Below are 17,564 nucleotides of genomic sequence, written 5' to 3' on the forward strand. Positions count from 1 at the left end.
AACAAGGCATTTGAGGTAAGTGCATGGGGCCACCATTTTTTTTAACATCCGCTATTGTCAGTTGATGAACAGTTGGTGATCCGATCCGACCGTCATGATTGGTGATGAAGCATGTTAATATGTTGTAAACGTGCCTTGTAACCCTGGGCTTGAATCCCTGGGCTTTACAAAGAGACCTGTCTGTAGTCTTAAGGAGTTGGTGGCTCAGGTGTTAGGAGCGAACAGCGTTAGTGGTTAGAATCCAGACAGAGCTCTCCTGTGTGGTTGCATTGACACAGATTTACAGTTGGCCCTGTGATATCTGATGGTCAGAGAGTATCTGGCCCATGCATAGCAGTGGTTATGGGGCAGTAAACTCATAAAAAGTGTGCTTTTATAAAGCTAAGTAGAGCTTTTCCTATATTTAAATTCTAATTGCCCAGCACTGTATTACCACTGCTGTTCACTGTTGATAAAGTAATTTCTGGAGATGATTTATTTGATGTGTTTAGTGATTCATTTTAAGGTAAAAAAACAACAACCTGTCACTCATTTTACACTCTTGGAAAAAAAGATTATATCTAGAACCTAAAGGGTCCTATGGCTGTCCCCAAAGGAGAACCCTTTGAAGAACCCTTTTTGGTTCCAGGTAGAAAACTTTTTTAATGTAAAGTCAACCCTGTTACGTGAACTGAACTCTTGTTTTAAAATGTTGAAACTATTCCTTTAAAAAAAAGTAAGAAACATTGAACATCTAGTGGTGAAATTATAGTGTAAAAGCAGGTGAGCTGGTTCTACTCTTTTTGGCCGTTTTGTGGCGGAAAACTGAGCGGGTCAAGCATAACACGTTAACCCTCATACCCTAGTTTAATAATTTATATATTTTTGTGATGCTTCCATTCAATTGCCCCTCCCTGTTGCACACAACAAGCTTCCATTCCTCCTGTCATAATTGGATACAGTACATGGCTGATTTAAGATTAAATAGTCAACCCTGTTATTTTATTTAGCACTTAATAGACACTTACTACAGTAATTGTTTTATTTAACTTCTTGCGATGGGAAACATGTTTTTTTTTATTAAGTTGAATATGTGCTATTTAAGAATATCAAAATTATGTGAAATAAAACCAAGTTAAACTACCCAAAAGGGAAACATTTTTGGGAATGACACCAATGGCAATGTCCGCTTTAGGTATAATGCCAGGAGCCGCTTATAATGCCAGGAGCCGGACTTAACAGCTCTAACGCCACTCGTGAAAAAGTATGACTGAATTACGACTCAAAATCAAATAAAATGTTATTTGTCACATGCTCTGAATACAACCGTGAAATACTTACTTACAAGCGATTAACCAACAATGCAGTTCAAGAAAGAGTTAAGAAAATATTTACAAAATAAACTAAAGTAAAATGACAAGGCTATACACATGGGGTACCAATACCGAGTCAATGTGCGGGGGTACAGGTTAGTCAAATTATTTTGTACATGTAGGTAGGGGTAAAGTGACTATGCATAGATAATAAACAGCGAGTAGCTTTGTAAAAACAAAGAGAGGGGGGTGCTTGTCAATGTAAATAGTCCAGGTGGCCATTTGATTAATTGGTCATCAGTCATATGACTTGGGGGTAGAAGCTGTTAAGGAACCTTTTGGTCCTAGACTTGGCGCTCCAGTACCGCTTGCCGTGCAGTAGCAGAGAGAACAGTCTATGACTTGGGTGACTGGAGTCTTTAACCATTTTTTGGGCCTTCCTCTGACACGGCCTAGTATATAGGTCCTGGATGGTAGGAAGCTTGGCCCCGGTGATGTACTGGGCGGTACGCACTACCCTCTGTAGCACCTTACGGTCAGATTCCGAGCAGTTGCCATACCAGGCTGTGATGCAACCCGTCAGGATGCTCTCGGTGGTGCAGCTGTAGATCTTTTATGTCTCCTGAGGAGGAAAAGGTGTTGTCATACCCTCTTCACGACTGTCTTGGTATGTTTGGACCATGATAGTTCGTTGGTGATGTGGACACCAAGAAACTTGAAACTCTCAACCCGCTCCATTACAGCCCCGTCCATGTTAATGGGGGCCTGTTTGGCCCGCCGTTTCCTGTAGTCCACTATCAGCTCCTTTGTCTTGCTCACATTGAGGGAGAGGTTGTTGTCCTGGCACCACACTGCCAGGTCTCTGACCTCCTCCCTACTCATCACTACAACACTACTACATCTACACAAAACCTACCGGTATCACGACTCAGGATATGACCCAGATGCAGACACAGGAGGCAACAGTACAGTTCACAGATATTTATTGTAAATACGGGGCAGGCAAAGGGCAGGTCGAGGACAGGCAGGGGCTCGAGATCAGGTCAGAGTCAGGCAGGTACAGGATGGCAGGCAGGCTCAGGGTCAGGGCAGGCAGAGGTTCGTCATTAGGTCATAGTCAGGCAGGTACATTACGGCAGGCAGGTTCTGGGTCAGGGCAGGCAGAATAGTCAGAACCGGGAAAACTAGGAAACAGAACTTGAGAAAAAGGAAGACGGGAACGCACTTTAGTAAGACCTGACAAGACAAGACAAACTGGCTACAGACAAACAGAGAACACAGGTATAAATACACAGGGGATAATGGGAAGATAGGCAACACCTGGAGGGGGTGGAGACAAGCACAAAGACAGGTGAAACATAGCAGGGTATGAGAACTGGTTTTAGAAGTGATTTATGCAGTAATTTAAGTAGTAATAAGTGATAAATTAGAACGTTTCACTACTGGTGAACACTACATTTTTCCTATTCAAATTACTACATAATTCTCCCTGAATTACTACTGTGTAAGTACTGAGCTTTTGGGTATCTACTACTTAAAATGTACACATTCCTAAACAATTACTAAATGTTTACTATTTAATTGCTACCTAATGCTCACACATTACTACTGTATGCCTACTCAATCCCTATTGAATGACTACTGCCATTTGTGTGTGTAGTGTTGTCACTACTGAATTGCACGTGACTCTTTTGAATTACTATTTAAAACAGACACATTTACTACTGACATCTTGTTTCACTATCGTGCCACTACTAGACTAGTATACATGTTATTTCCTCAAGTTTCTAACTGTAGTTATATCATCAAACAATAAATAATATGATTATACAAACGCAATTTAAATGTTTTATTAAATTAATTATATATTTACACTTTGTAATCCCTTTGAGGCCTTGTCTTCATTCAGCTTTGACTTAAGAATCTTCAGATGCTCTTTTTTGTTGACATTTCTCCACCACATAACCTTTTAGAAAATAAAGACAAGCACAAGAGACAGCCAATTATAAGCCATCATCAATCATCTGCTAACAGAAGTCACATAAGACATCACTGAAAAACATTTGATAAACAATGTTAATCTTACCAACAATGTCTCCAAGTCATCTCATGTCGAGGGCCTCCTTGGCATCAGGTCAAAAGAGGTAAGTAGAATGGGTAAGTATACCAATATCAATATACTCTACATTTGCATACAAACACACACATTTTAGCTAGCAGGACAAGAACAGAGACTACATACAGTGCCTTCGGAAAGTTTTCAGACCCCTTGACTTTTTCCACATTTTGTTACGTTACATTCTTATACTAAAATTAATTAAATAAATAAAAATCCTCAGCAATCTACACACAATACCCCATAATGACAAAGCAAAAACAGGTTTTTAGACATTTTTGCAAATGTATACAAAATACAAACAGAAATACCTTATTTACATAAGTATACAGACCCTTTGCTATGACGCATGAAATTGAGCTCAGGTGCATCCCGTTTCCATTGATCATCCTTGAGATGTTTCTACAACTTGATTGGAGTCCACCTGTGGTAAATTCAGTTGATTGGAAATGATTTGGAAAGGCACACACCTGTCTATATACTGTAAGGTCCCACAGTTGACAGTGCATGTCAGTGCAAAAACCAAGCCATGAGGTCCAAGGAATTGTCCGTAGAGGTCTGAGACAGGATTGTGTTGAGGCACAGATCTGAGAAAGGGTACCAAAACATTTCTGTAGCATTGAAGGTCCCAAGAACACAGTGGCCTCCATCATTCTTAAATGAAAGGAGTTTGGAATTACTAAGACTCTTCCTAGAGCTGGCCGCCCGGCCAAACTGAGCAATCAGGGAGAAGGGCCTTGGTCAGGGAGGTGACCAAGATCCCGATGGGCACTCTAACAGAGCTCTAAAGTTCCTCTGTGGAAATGGAAGAACCTTCCAGAATGACAACCATCTCTGCAAAGCTCCACCAATCAGACGGCCAGACGGAAGCCACTCCTCAGGAAAAGGCACAAGACAGCCCACTTGGAGTTTGCCAAAAGGGACCTAAAGGACTCTGACCATGAGAGTCAAGATTCTCTGGTCTGATGATACCATGATTGAACTCTTTGGCCTGTGCCAAGTGTCACGTCTGGAGGAAACCTGGCACCATCCCGAAGATGAAGCATGGTGGTCGCAGTATCATGCTGTGGGGATGTTTTTCAATGGCAGGGACTGGGAGACTAGTCAGGATCGAGTCAAAGATTAACAGAGGAAAGTACAGAGAGGTCCTTGATGAAAACCTGCTCCAGAGTGCTCAGGACCTCAGACCTTCCAACAGGACAACGACCCTAAGCACACATTTAAGACAATGCAGGAGTGGCTTCGGGACAAGTCTCTGAATGTCCTTGAGTGGCCCAGCCAGAGCCCGGACTTGAACCAGATCGAACATCTCTGGAGAGACCTGAAAAAAGCTGTGCAGCAACGCTACCCATCCAACCTGACAGAGCTTGAGGATCTGCAGAGAGGAATGGGAGAAACTCCCCAAATGCAGGTGTTCCAAGCTTATAGCGTCATACCCAAGAAGACTAGGCTGTAATTGCTGCCAAAGGTGCTTCAACAAAGTACTGAGTAAAAGGGTCTGAATACTTATGTAAATGTGATATTTCAGTGTTTTATTTATGCTTTGTCATTATAGGTGTATTGTGTATAGATTGATGAGAAAAAAACTATTTGATCAATTTTAGAATAAGGCTGTAACCTAACAAAATTGGAAAAAGTCAAGGGGTCCGAATTATTTCCGAAGGCACAGTAGCTACTGTAAATTTCAATGGGGATAGCAAACAAGACCATTTGGTCTAGCAATCTTTATCTGGTGAAAAGTTATATAATTGGCTAAACAATGACATGAAAGTATTCATAAAACATAAAGGAAAGTAACATTTACAGATTGTGCCAGCATAAGGCCTATGAAAGACAGGATGAAGAAGGATCACAAAAACAGTATCTAGCTAACAACCAACTAAACTCAGCAAAAAAAGAAACATCCCTTTTTCAGGACCCTGTCTTTCATAGATAATTAGTTAAAATCCAAATAACTTCACAGATCTTCATTCTAAAGGGTTTAAACACTGTTTCCCATGCTTGTTCAATGAACCATAAACAATTAATGAACATGCACCTGTGGAACGGTCGTTAAGACACTAACAGCTTACAGACGGTATGCAATTAAAGTCACAGTTATGAAAAATAAGGACACTAAAGAGACCTTTCTACTGACTCTGAAAACACCAAAAGAAAGATGTCCAGGGTCCCTGCTCATCTGCGTGAACGTGCCTTAGGCATGCTGCAAGGAGGCATGAGGACTGTAGATGTGGCCAGGGGTAATAAATTGCAATGTCCGTACTGTGAGAGGCCTAAGACAGTGCTACAGGAAGACATGACGGACAGCTGATCGTCCTCGTAGTGGCAGATCACGTGTAACAACACCTGCACAGGATTGGTACATCCGAACATCACACCTGCGGGACAGGTACAGGATGGCAACAACAACTGCACGAGTTACACCAGGAACGCACAATCCCTCCATCAGTGGTCAGACTGTCCGCGATAGGCTGAGAGAGGCTGGACTGAGGGCTTGTAGGCCATGCTGTAAGGCAGGTCCTCACCAGACATCACCGGCAACAACGTCGCCTATGGGCACAAACCCACCGTCGCTGGACCAGACAGGACTGGTAAAAAGTGCTCTTCAGGGGTGATGCTCGGATTCACGTTTATTGTCAATGGAATGAGCGGTACACCGAGGCCTGTACTCTGGAGCGGGATCGATTTGGAGGTGGAGGGTCCATCATGGTCTGGGGCGGTGTGTCACAGCATCATCAGACTGAGCTTGTTGTCATTGCAGGCAATCTCAATGCTGTGCGTTACAGGGAAGACATCTGAATGGTGTTCTGCCTTGGCCAGCGAAGAGCCCGGATCTCAATCTCATTGAGCACGTATGAGACTTGTTGGATCGGAGAGTGAGGGCTAGGTCCATTCCCCCCAGAAATGTCCGGGAACTTGCAGGTGCCTTGGTGTAAGAGTGGGGTAACATCTCACAGCAAGAACTGGCAAATCTGGTGCAGTCCATGAGGAGGAGATGCACTGCAGTACTTAATGCAGCTGGTGGCCACACCAGATACTGACTGTTACTTTTGATTTTGACCCCCCCTTTGTTCAGGGACACATTATTCAATTTCTGTTAGTCACATGTCTGTGGAACTTGTGCAGTTTATGTCTCAGTTGTTTAATTTTGTTATGTTCATACAAATATTTACACATGTTAAGTTTGCTGAAAATAAACGCAGTTGACAGTGAGAGGATGTTTCTTTTTTGCTGAGTTTACTTCCTGTTTTGTGTGGTCACTACTTATTTACTACCAACATCAAGATGTATAAACTCTAAAGCTTTACGACACAAGCTTTTCTGTAGTAAAAACTCTATTAGAAAAGTAGAGTTTTTACTATTTACTGCCAGCATCATATAGTAAAAACTCTACCTGATTACTATTGGATAGCCTGTGTAGTGAAGCTGTAGTGTTTGGACTACTTATTTACGACCAACATCAAGTAGTCAAAATTTTCACCAGATTACTACTGGAAACACTACCGTTTTCCTATTGAACACTACAAAACTCTACTTGTGTATCTTAGGTAGTGCGTAAACTACACATTCACTACACAGCCAGAAGAGGACTGGCCACCCCTCATAGCTGTGCTTTGGCAAAGTGGGTGGGGTTATATCCTACCTGTTTGGCCCTGTCCGGGGGTTTCATCGGATGGGGCCACAGTGTCTCCTGACCCCTCCTGTCTCAGCCTCCAGTATTTATGCTGCAGTAGTTTATGTGTCGGGGGGCTAGGGTCAGTCTGTCACATCTGGAGTATTGCTCTTGTCTTTTCCGGTGTCCTGTGTGAATTTAAATATGCTCTCTCTAATTCTCTCTTTCTCTTTCTTTCATTCTCTCTCTCGGAGGACCTGAGCCCTAGGACCATGCCTCAGGACTACCTGGCTTGATGACTCCTTGCTGTCCCCAGTTCACCTGGCCGTGCTGCTGCTCCAGTTCCAACTGTTCTGCCTGCAGCTATGGAACCCTGACCTGTTCACCGGACGTGCTACCTGTCCCAGACCTGTTGTCCCAGACCTGCTGGAACCCTGACCTATTCACCGACGTGCTACCTGTCCCAGACCTGCTGTTTTCAACTCTCTAGAGACAGCAGGAGCGGTAGAGATACTCTCAAAGATCGGCAATGAAAAAGCCAACTGACACTTACTCTTGTGTTACTGACTTGTTGCACCCTCGACAACTACTATGATTATTATTATTTGACAATGCTGGTCATTTATGAACATTTGAACATCTAGGCCATGTGCTGTTATAATCTCCACCCGGCACAGCCAGAAGAGGACTGGCCACCCCTCATAGCCTGGTTCCTCTCTAGGTTTCTTCCTAGGTTTTGGCCTTTCTAGGGAGTTTTTCCTAGCCACCGTGCTTCTACACCTGCATTGCTTGCTGTTTGGGGTTTTAGGCTGGGTTTCTGTACAGCACTTTGTGATATCAGCTGATGTAAGAAGGGCTATATAAATACATTTGATTTGATTTGATTTGACAATCCCTACAACAGTCACTACTGCACAAATATAGGTTTTGTGTAGCAATTCCGTATTACTTTTTCATTAGGGGCAGTTCCATCTCCTACACCACCAAAATAACTGCTATGCGGGTGTCAGCTAGTGTGGATCTGATAGAATATAGCCCTTAGGTGACCTATGTGGTTGTTTATGTAAACTCTCCCCCTTTTCTTCATCCTCATTCCTTTCTCTAGGTATTGCAGAATGTTACTTCAATCTTCCTGTGAGCCTTGGATGACATTTGTTCTTTAAAGGGATTCATGTGTTCAGTATACTGCCGACTTCTCAATCAACCCTTCAAGGAATCTTTTAAGACAATTCCCATGGAGGTTAAAAAAGAAATTCTCGCAAACTTTTCAATAACATATTTTTATTGAGACATACATTTTATATTCTTCTGATACAAAAATATATTACTTTGAAGTCGTGATAATTTCTATGCTGATGTTATCACTACGTGTTGAATAAAGTCTACGTATCATTTCTCTAACATCACATAAACACCCAATGCACCAATATCGAAGTACTGTACAAAAACATAATATTACTCTAAAAAAGATTAACAATACACTTATTTAGGGTACACATTCAGAATAACTCAAGTACATGGAAGGGTTCATGATTATCATTCATTAGGCTATGTACAGGATTATATCACACTTTTTCATACTTTAAATACAGCACAATATTATATAAACAATATATATTATACCCTGAGTATACAGAACATTAAGAGCACGTGCTTTTTCCATGACATAGACTAACCAGGTGAAAGCTATGATCCCTTATTTACGTCACCTGTTAAATCCACTTCAATCAGTGTAGATGCAGGGGATGAGATAGGTAAAAAAAAAAAAACATTTTATAACCTTTGAGATAATTGAGACATAGATTGTGTACGGTAGTAGGTACCAGGCACACTGGTTTGTGTCAAGAACTGCAACGCTGCTGTTTTTTTTAACGCTCAACATTTTCCCTTGTGTTTCAAGAATGGCCCACCACCCAAAGGACGTTCAGCCAAGTCGACACAACTGTGGGAAGTATTGGAGTCAACATGGGCCAGCATCCCCTTGTGGAACACTTTCAACACCTTGTAGAGTCCATGTACCAACAAATTGAGGCTGTTCTGTTCTGAGGGGGAGGGATGCCTTTGTGGTTATGATGATATACTATGTTACTTGTCCCTTTATTGGTGTAGGTGAGACTTTACCAGGTCATAGCTAGTTTATATGACACTCTAGATTATGTAGATGTTCTTAGGTCTAAAGTGGCTTCCTCTCATTGGCACCTTTCCTCAGTCTGCACCGACCACTTTAGACAGTTGAGACAGTCTCCTAGTCTGAATCCTCACTACTGCAGTAGGAGCTGTCACAGTACTCTGCGGTAAACAGAAAGGTGTGCTCATTGGGGTCTAGTTTGGGCACCCAATGCCGAGGTATCAAAAACATAGCCAGGTTGAAGAGATCCACAAAGACTTTGTAGCGATCACTGTGTGTGAGAGAAGAAAAACACCTACTTAGCTACTTGAAGGGGTATATAATGATATGCTTGACAGTAACTCTAGATTTGGATGCAGTTTATTTCAATAGCTAATCATATATGACAGACATGACATACCTGACAGTAGAGCGCAGGTAGTGGTAGCCAGATGAGCCTCCAGTGCCTGCTTTGCTGCCAATCATTCTGTGCACCATGCACACGTGGTTGTCTGAGACACATAGGATAAATATTGCACTTGTAAATATAACCGTTCCAGGTCAATTGACAGTGAAATTATAGTCTAGACCAGTGGTATTCAAACTTTTTCAGTGGGGACACCATTTTTTTCCCCAAAGAATTTCTCACAACCCCACCCCAAATCTAATCTCAACCCTAAAATGGTTTACATTAACAAATAACCTTAATTAATTGCATTTTCATATCTTATCAAAATGAAAAGAAACCAGTAAATATATTTACTCAATAATTTTCAAATGATCTTTCTCAAAAACGTTTGTATATTGATCCCATACAATAATAATCTGTCCTTTTAATTTGTATTTTGTTTTTCTCACCCCACTGCAGTTCCCCCCGCGACCCTGACTTTGAATACCACTGGTTTAAACAGTTCAAAGCATGTAATCTAGTAGAAAATACAAATGGTGTAAGGGAAACCTGTACATGCAGACACTGATTGAGTGAAATGTGGTGAAGTAAACTGTTCTTTACATACAATATGTTTTGGTGTTACTTACATCTCCATTTTGTCATGAGGGTATCAATGTCCATCAGGTTGGACAGGAGTTGGAAGGGAACCTGGAACCTGGGCTCCTCCCTAACAATCCACAATGTAGTAATTACATCTCAAATGGTGAACAAACACAAGCCTGTCTAAAATAACTGTAAGAAACCCTTCTTACCTGTAGAAGTAGATCATCAGAGCTCCTTGGAGAGCTTTGTAGGAGATCCGTCTCTCACCTGAAACAACAGGAAGTGAGATGGTTTCTTAGACCTGGGTTCTGTAGTTTTAAACTATTTATTGGGACTGAATTGTTGAGGCAGTTTGTGTTGGCACTAGGTGCTAAACACTCACCTTTGCCCAAAAGATGCTCATGTCTTTTGACATCAAACAGAGAAGTAAATAGCTCTTTTTGTTTTGTCATCTCTTCCATCATCTCCTCCTTCTCTTCAGAGTCTTGCATTTTCTGCCAAAGGACAAAAAATCTTGTAGTTTTTGGACAGATTATTTTATCTTTAAGTAACCTAATGAGAAGCGATGTTGTGAGTTTTTGGTACTAGATTATTTTGAAACAGCCAATACCTCTATTTTATTTTTTTCAAGACTCAATCCTTCAAAGATGTTGGCTTCCAGTTTAACCCAAAAGTTAAACCCATCCTCTTCAAGACCTGGGGTTCTTTCCAGCCATTTCTAAATAGAACAACAAACAGAATTGCTCAATAGTGCTATAATATCAAGTGCGGGAAATAATATTACTAAGTATTTAAACGGGGTCTATTTTAAAATGTTTCAGTATTTTTTTTGCTTTTCACACACCTCCACCAATTTCAGCAGACAAGGCTCCTTCTCAGATCTAAGCAGCATCTCACTCTCATGTCCTTTGAAGTTGTCCCTGTAGTGGCGCCTGTTGTAGGGGACTCTCAGGTTGTCAGGGACCCCAATCTTGTTCTCCAACAGACGGAACTGGAGACTTTGGAACCCGGAGGCAGGGGACAGGTACTCTCTACAACACACAAAAGTAATGTGTGTTAAATATGTAAAGAGGGTATCATTTTATAAGGTTTATAAAAGCTAAAGATTCTCCATGGGTTATCTATGGGGCTTACCTGAAGTCATAGAAGTCCAAGGCGGTCATTGTCTCGAGTACAGCGAACTGGTCGACCAGCAGCCTGAAGATCATAACAATCCTGTGTATGCGGGTGTTGACCTTCAGCATGTTACGTTCATCGCGAACCTGGTGAAACATTACTATTAAAGATGAGCTCTAACTTTCTGGCCTCTAGGGGGCGCTCCTGATGCAAAAAGGGTCCCTGCATTTGGACTGCATTGGACAGATAAAAGCCCACCTTTTCACGCCCACAAACAAAGACTTAGGTCATTGACATTGTTTAAATTTCATGGCTTAATGAGGTAAAAACTGATTCATATTGTATTTTAAGTGTTTATGAATTATATGTTGGGGCGGCAGGTAGCCTTGTGGTTAGAGCGTTGGGCCAGTAACCGAAAGGTTGCTTGATTGGTTGCTTGAATCCTGAGCTGACAAGGTAAAAATCTGTCGTTCTGCCCCTGAACAAGGCAGTTAACCCATTGTTCCCCAGTGGGCCATCATTGTAAATAAGAATTTGTTCTTAACTGACTTGCCTAGTTAAATAAAGGTTACATTTAAATATTTACAAAAGAAAAACAATTTGCTGGGATTGAAATCAACAATTGTATAACTTTTATTACACAAAGAAAATGTTTGCCAGTGTACTCTTGCTTTCTAAGGTGCTTACATGTCCACTGATGAAAATCTCTCGCACTGAATCCAGTTCCCATAGAATCTGCTTGAACCAGAGTTCATAAGCTGAAATAAAATGATAAAAATGCAATTAATCATAATGTCCCACCTTTGCAATGCAATAAAATTGATCATTTGTTGATGGAAAGTTGATAGTGAATTGCTTTTCCAAGTCTTCCAAAAGTAGGTGCAACTACAATTAAAGGTTAAACTCATTTCTTGAATTGACTGGATTTCAAATGGAACAGACCCCAATCCCTGTGATAAGGGAATGCATGCATACTATGATTACAATTCCATTATTGAGTCTCAAATCTTGATGATATTTGACCACAAACATATACTGTGCCTTGATGTGTGACAATGAAAAGATGCTCATCGTGGATTTTGTTCCCCTTCAGTTCACTCTGAAGAACTTGGGCCGTCACGACCTTGTCAAGCTATAATGGAACACATTTATTTCATTTAGTACTACAGCTAACCCTTATTTAAAATTGTACTTCATTTCCATCCCTTATGTTGGCCATAGCTTCTATCCGCAGAAAAAACATACCATGTCAAAAACCTTGTAGAAGATGAAGTTAGATTAAACTAGATAACGATGGTGAATGCTTTACCTGAAGGTAGTCACCATAGATGATGCCACCTTTGCTGGCCTTGTTGATTCCTTCTTGAGAGTCATCTTCCTCTTCCTCTTCTAGATGCAGCTTGCTCTTGAATAGCCTTGGGAATGAAAAAGACAAATGTAGTGGTATTGATTTGCTAATGTCATACAATAATTAATAATAATAATAAATATAACTATAGCATTTATTTATTTATTTATTTAGAATCATTATATGATGCCTTTGTTACAATTTCTTTTCAAATAAAAACAGAATTTGAAACGCAATAATGAATACGTACAAGTGCCTTTTCTCGAAGTATGGACATCCACCACTCATGGTTATCCAAATGATCCAAAATGAAAGCAAAAATGTTATCTTATTCCGTTGGTTTACTCAAACTCTGTGAAAACCCAAGTATTTATAGGCTATTTCAACATCCGGCCCACCTCCATTTGCGTCATTTGAACTGTTCTTGTTTGCCTTCTCTTAGGTGAACTCACTGGATGAACTTCATTTTGAAATCTGAAATCTTCATCCCTAACTACAACGTTTTCAGACAAGATAGAACGGCCAAAGGGTGCGGTGTTGCAATCTACTGCAGAGATAGCCTGCAGAGTTCTGTCCTACTATCCAGGTCTGTACCCAAACAATTTGAACTTCTACTTTTAAAAATCCATCTCTCTAAAAACAAGTCTCTCACTGTTGCCGCCTGCTATAGACCACCCTCGGCCCCCAGCTGTGCTCTGGACACCATATGTGAACTGATTGCCCCCCATCTATCTTCAGAGCTCGTGCTACTAGGTGACCTAAACTGGGACACGCTTAACACCCCAGCCACCCTACAATCCAAGCTTGACGCCCTCAATCTCACACAAATTATTAATGAACCCACCAGGTACCACCCCAAAGCCGTAAACACTGGCACCCTCATAGATATCATCCTAACCAATTTGCCCTCTAAATACACCTCTGCTGTTTTCAACCAAGATCTCAGCGATCACTGCCTCATTGCCTGCATCCGTAATGGGTCCGCAGTCAAACGACCTCCACTCATCACTGTCAAACGCTCCCTGAAACATTTCAGCGAGCAAGCCTTTCTAATCGACCTGGCCCTGGTATCCTGGAAGGATATTGATCTCATCCCGTCAGTAGAGGATGCCTGGTTATTTTTTTTAAATGCCTTCCTCACCATCTTAAATAAGCATGCCCCATTCAAGAAATTTAGAACCAGGAACAGATATAGCCCTTGGTTCTCCCCAGACCTGACTGCCCTTAACCAACACAAAAACATCCTATGGCATTCTGCATTAGCATCAAACAGCCCCTGTGATATGCAACTTTTCAGGGAAGTTAGAAACCAATATACACATGCAGTTAGAAAAGCTAAGGCTAGCTTTTTCAAGCAGAAATTTGCTTCCTGCAACACAAATTCATAAAAGTTCTGGGACATTGTAAAGTCCATGGAGAATAAGAACACCTCCCAACTGCCCACTGCACTGAGGATAGGAAACTCTGTCACCACAGATAAACCCACTATAATTGAGAATTTCAATAAGCATTTTTCTATGGCTGGCCATGCTTTCCACCTGGCTACCCCTACTGCAGTCAACAGCACTGCACCCCCCACAGCTACTCACCCAAGCCTTCCCCATTTCTCCTTCTCCCAAATCCATTCAGCTGATGTTCTGAAAGAGCTGCAAAATCTGGACCCCTACAAATCAGCCGGGCTAGACAATCTGGACCCTTTCTTTCTAAAATTATCTGCCAAAATTATTGCAACCCCTATTACTAGCCTGTTCAACCTCTCTTTCGTGTCGTCTGAGATTCCCATAGATTGGAAAGCAGCTGCTGTTATCCCCCTCTTCAAAGGAGGGGACACTCTTGACCCAAATTGCTATAGACCTATATCCATCCTACCCTGCCTTTCTAAGGTCTTCGAAAGCCAAGTCAACAAACAGATTACCGACCATTTCGAATCCCACCGCACCTTCTCCGCTATGCAATCTGGTTTCAGAGCTGGTCATGGGTGCACCTCAGCCACGCTCAAGGTCCTAAACGATATCGTAACCGCCATCGATAAGAAACAATACTGTGCTGCCGTTTTCATTAACCTGGCCAAAGCTTTCGACTCTGTCAATCACCACATCCTCATCGGCAGACTCAATAGCCTTGGTTTCTCTAATGATTGCATCGCCTGGTTCACCAACTACTTCTCTGATAGAGTTCAGTGTGTCAAATCGGAGGGCCTGTTGTCCGGACCTCTGGCAGTCTCTATGGGGGTGCCACAGGGTTCAATTCTTGGGCCAAATCTTTTCTCTGTATACATCAATGATGTCGCTCTTGCTGCTGGTGAGTCTCTGATCCACTTCTACGCAGACGACACCATTCTGTATACTTCTGGCCCTTCTTTGGACACTGTGTTAACAACCCTCCAGACGAGCTTCAATGCCATACAACTCTCCTTCCGTGGCCTCCAACTGCTCCTAAATACAAGTAAAACTAAATGCATGCTCTTCAACCGATCGCTGCCTGCACCTGCCCGCCTGTCTTGCATCACTACTCTGGACGGTTCTGACTTAGAATATGTGGACAACTACAAATACCTAGGTGTCTGGTTAGACTGTAAACTCTCCTTCCAGACTCACATCAAACAACTCCAATCCAAAGTTAAATCAAGAATTGGCTTCCTATTTCGCAACAAATCTTCCTTCACTCATGCTGCCAAACATACCCTCGTAAAACTGACCATCCTACCGATCCTCGACTTTGGCGATGTCATTTACAAAATAGCCTCCAATACCCTACTCAACAAACTGGATGCAGTCTATCACAGTGCCATCCGTTTTGTCACCAAAGCCCCATATACTACCCACCACTGCGACCTGTACACTCTCGTTGGCTGGCCTTCGCTTCATAATCGTTGCCAAACCCACTGGCTCCAGGTCATCTACAAGACCCTGCTAGGTAAAGTCCCCCCTTATCTCCGCTCACTGGTCACCATAGCAGCACCCACCTGTAGCACGCGCTCCAGCAGGTATATCTCTCTGGTCACCCCCAAAGCCAATTCCTCCTTTGGCCGTCTCTCTTTCCAGTTCTCTGCTGCCAATGACTGGAACGAACTACAAAAATCTCTGAAACTGGAAACACTTATCTCCCTCACTAGCTTTAAGCACCAGCTGTCAGATCAGCTCACAGATCACTGCACCTGTACATAGCCCATCTATAATTTATCCCAAACAACTACCTCTTCCCCTACTGTATTTATTTATTTTATTTTGCTCCTTTGCACCCCATTAACTCTTTTTCTACTTTGCACTTTCTTCTACTACAAATCTACCATTCCAGTGTTTTACTTGCTATATTGTATTTACTTTGCCACCATGGACTTTTTTTTGCATTTACCTCCCTTATCTCGCCTCATTTGCTCACATTGTACATAGACTTATTTTTCTACTGTATTATTGACTGTATATTTGTTTTACTCCATGTGTAATTCTGTGTTGTTGTATGTTGTCGAACTGCTTTGCTTTATCTTGGCCAGGTCGCAATTGTAAATGAGAACTTGTTCTCAACTTGCCTACCTGGTTAAATAAAGGTGAAATAAAAAAATATATATATTTTTTTATCGATAACAAATTCACTGAGCCCATTCCAAACTAAACAGACATTTTAGCAACCTATGTTCGCAATCAACCACATATTTATGTCATTAATGCGACTCCGTGCAGCCAATGGCGATGTCTGCTTTAGGTATAAAGCAATGAGCCGCTTGTGAATTTGACAGCTCTAACGCAGTTTCACCTCCGACACTGTCAAAACAACATCTATGCGGATGTAGGCTAAAGCAGATGTTTTTGAATAGAGCATTAACTCTAATGAACTGCCACTTATTTGAGTATAACTTTCAATGAGCTACTAGGGAATCAGTGTTTCAATATTTGTAGTTCGGTTAATGAGTAATCTAAGCCATACTCATCCTTTGACTTGCTGAAATGTCATAGTTTTTATGTATTTTGTTTTCTGAGAACCTCATTGACACAACCTTGACATAGCTGTACCTTTGATCTACTATTCTGGGCCGTCCATATTGTCTGTTGAAGCTCCTATTGGTGTTCCCTAGACATCGACAGTTGTTGCAGACATTCAGCACTGCTTTTTTTCCCTAGATGACAAATGGATAAACCACATCAGTCACACCACAAAACGTGTATCTAATTACCTAGTAGTATTTACATAGTAGTTACATATTGTGGGTAAAGTGGAATTATAGTATAGGTACAGGTGTTACATAGTAGCCTACTTACAACTACCCGTTTGCAATTTTCAAGAATTTGCAAAAAAAACTCACAAGTGAGAACTCGTATAATAACAATAATTCATTAGTGAGCCACAATATATTTCAGTTTGTTTATATATATGATGTATAGAAATGTCAACATGTTACACAAAATCGCTATAGGACCTACTAGTGGTAAGTATAGCAATGTGTACCTACACTTTACCTGCCTACGTAACTCCATACAAATAAATAATGATAGGTATAACTGTAAAGTGGGATCTGTATGTGCTGGCCTTATTATTTGCTTGGCCCGTCCAGACCATGTGGTATAAAAGGAGCTGTGTCCCCATCATGGTCTGGAGGGGCGTTTTTTTTTATTTAATCACATGTTATGGGATTCACATCAAAGCCTCCTTGACAGACAGGAGGACTGACATCTGAAAACAAAATAACATCACAGACCTGCTTTCTTCTCGCTATAGCCTTTAGGGGGAGACAAAGTATGAAAGCATAAATCTGTCTAACAAAAATGGATCATGATAAAATACTAGGGTCTCTTTTCAATCTGGACCTCTGAAGTGTTACAGATTGATTGCACAATCAATCTGGGGGCCTCGCACGCGAGCAGTGAACATTTTGCAGAAACACAACGCTATGTTACACATCTCACTGCTTTCCTCCATGCGCTGTGCTCTCCTGATGCCAAATAATCAACACTTTTTAGTATTAATTCAATGGATTGTGGTC

General features: G+C 41.5%; 1 protein-coding gene across 1 annotated transcript; it reads right to left on the reverse strand.

Annotated features, from left to right (window-relative positions):
* Nucleotides 1-8,285: 8,285 nt before the first annotated feature.
* Nucleotides 8,286-12,994, reverse strand: LOC106611580 (tryptophan 2,3-dioxygenase A). The gene is made up of 12 exons (XM_014211938.3): nucleotides 12,837-12,994; nucleotides 12,548-12,653; nucleotides 12,280-12,370; nucleotides 11,926-11,996; nucleotides 11,257-11,384; nucleotides 10,967-11,153; nucleotides 10,733-10,840; nucleotides 10,505-10,616; nucleotides 10,332-10,389; nucleotides 10,167-10,246; nucleotides 9,550-9,640; nucleotides 8,286-9,420 (listed from the first exon to the last, which is right to left on the reverse strand). The coding sequence occupies exons 1-12, from the start codon at nucleotides 12,872-12,874 to the stop codon at nucleotides 9,267-9,269; spliced, it is 1,224 nt and encodes a 407-aa protein (XP_014067413.1). The 5' UTR covers nucleotides 12,875-12,994; the 3' UTR covers nucleotides 8,286-9,266.
* Nucleotides 12,995-17,564: the final 4,570 nt, after the last annotated feature.

This window comes from Salmo salar, chromosome 09 (genome assembly GCF_965601325.2).
Source record: "Salmo salar chromosome 09, fSalSal1, whole genome shotgun sequence".
Lineage (NCBI taxonomy): Eukaryota > Metazoa > Chordata > Actinopteri > Salmoniformes > Salmonidae > Salmo > Salmo salar.

What these genes read in the sequence shown, in the direction of transcription:
- LOC106611580 (XM_014211938.3), bottom strand. Translation starts at nt 12,874, where the DNA reads ATGAGTGGTGGATGTCCATACTTCGAGAAAAGGCACTT. An exon ending in TACTTCGAGAAAAGGCACTT is followed by an intron (nt 12,654 to 12,836) that starts GTACGTATTCAT and finishes TTCATTCCCAAG; the next exon opens with GCTATTCAAGAGCAAGCTGC. An exon ending in TTGGACTTCTATGACTTCAG is followed by an intron (nt 11,154 to 11,256) that starts GTAAGCCCCATA and finishes TGTGTGTTGTAG; the next exon opens with AGAGTACCTGTCCCCTGCCT.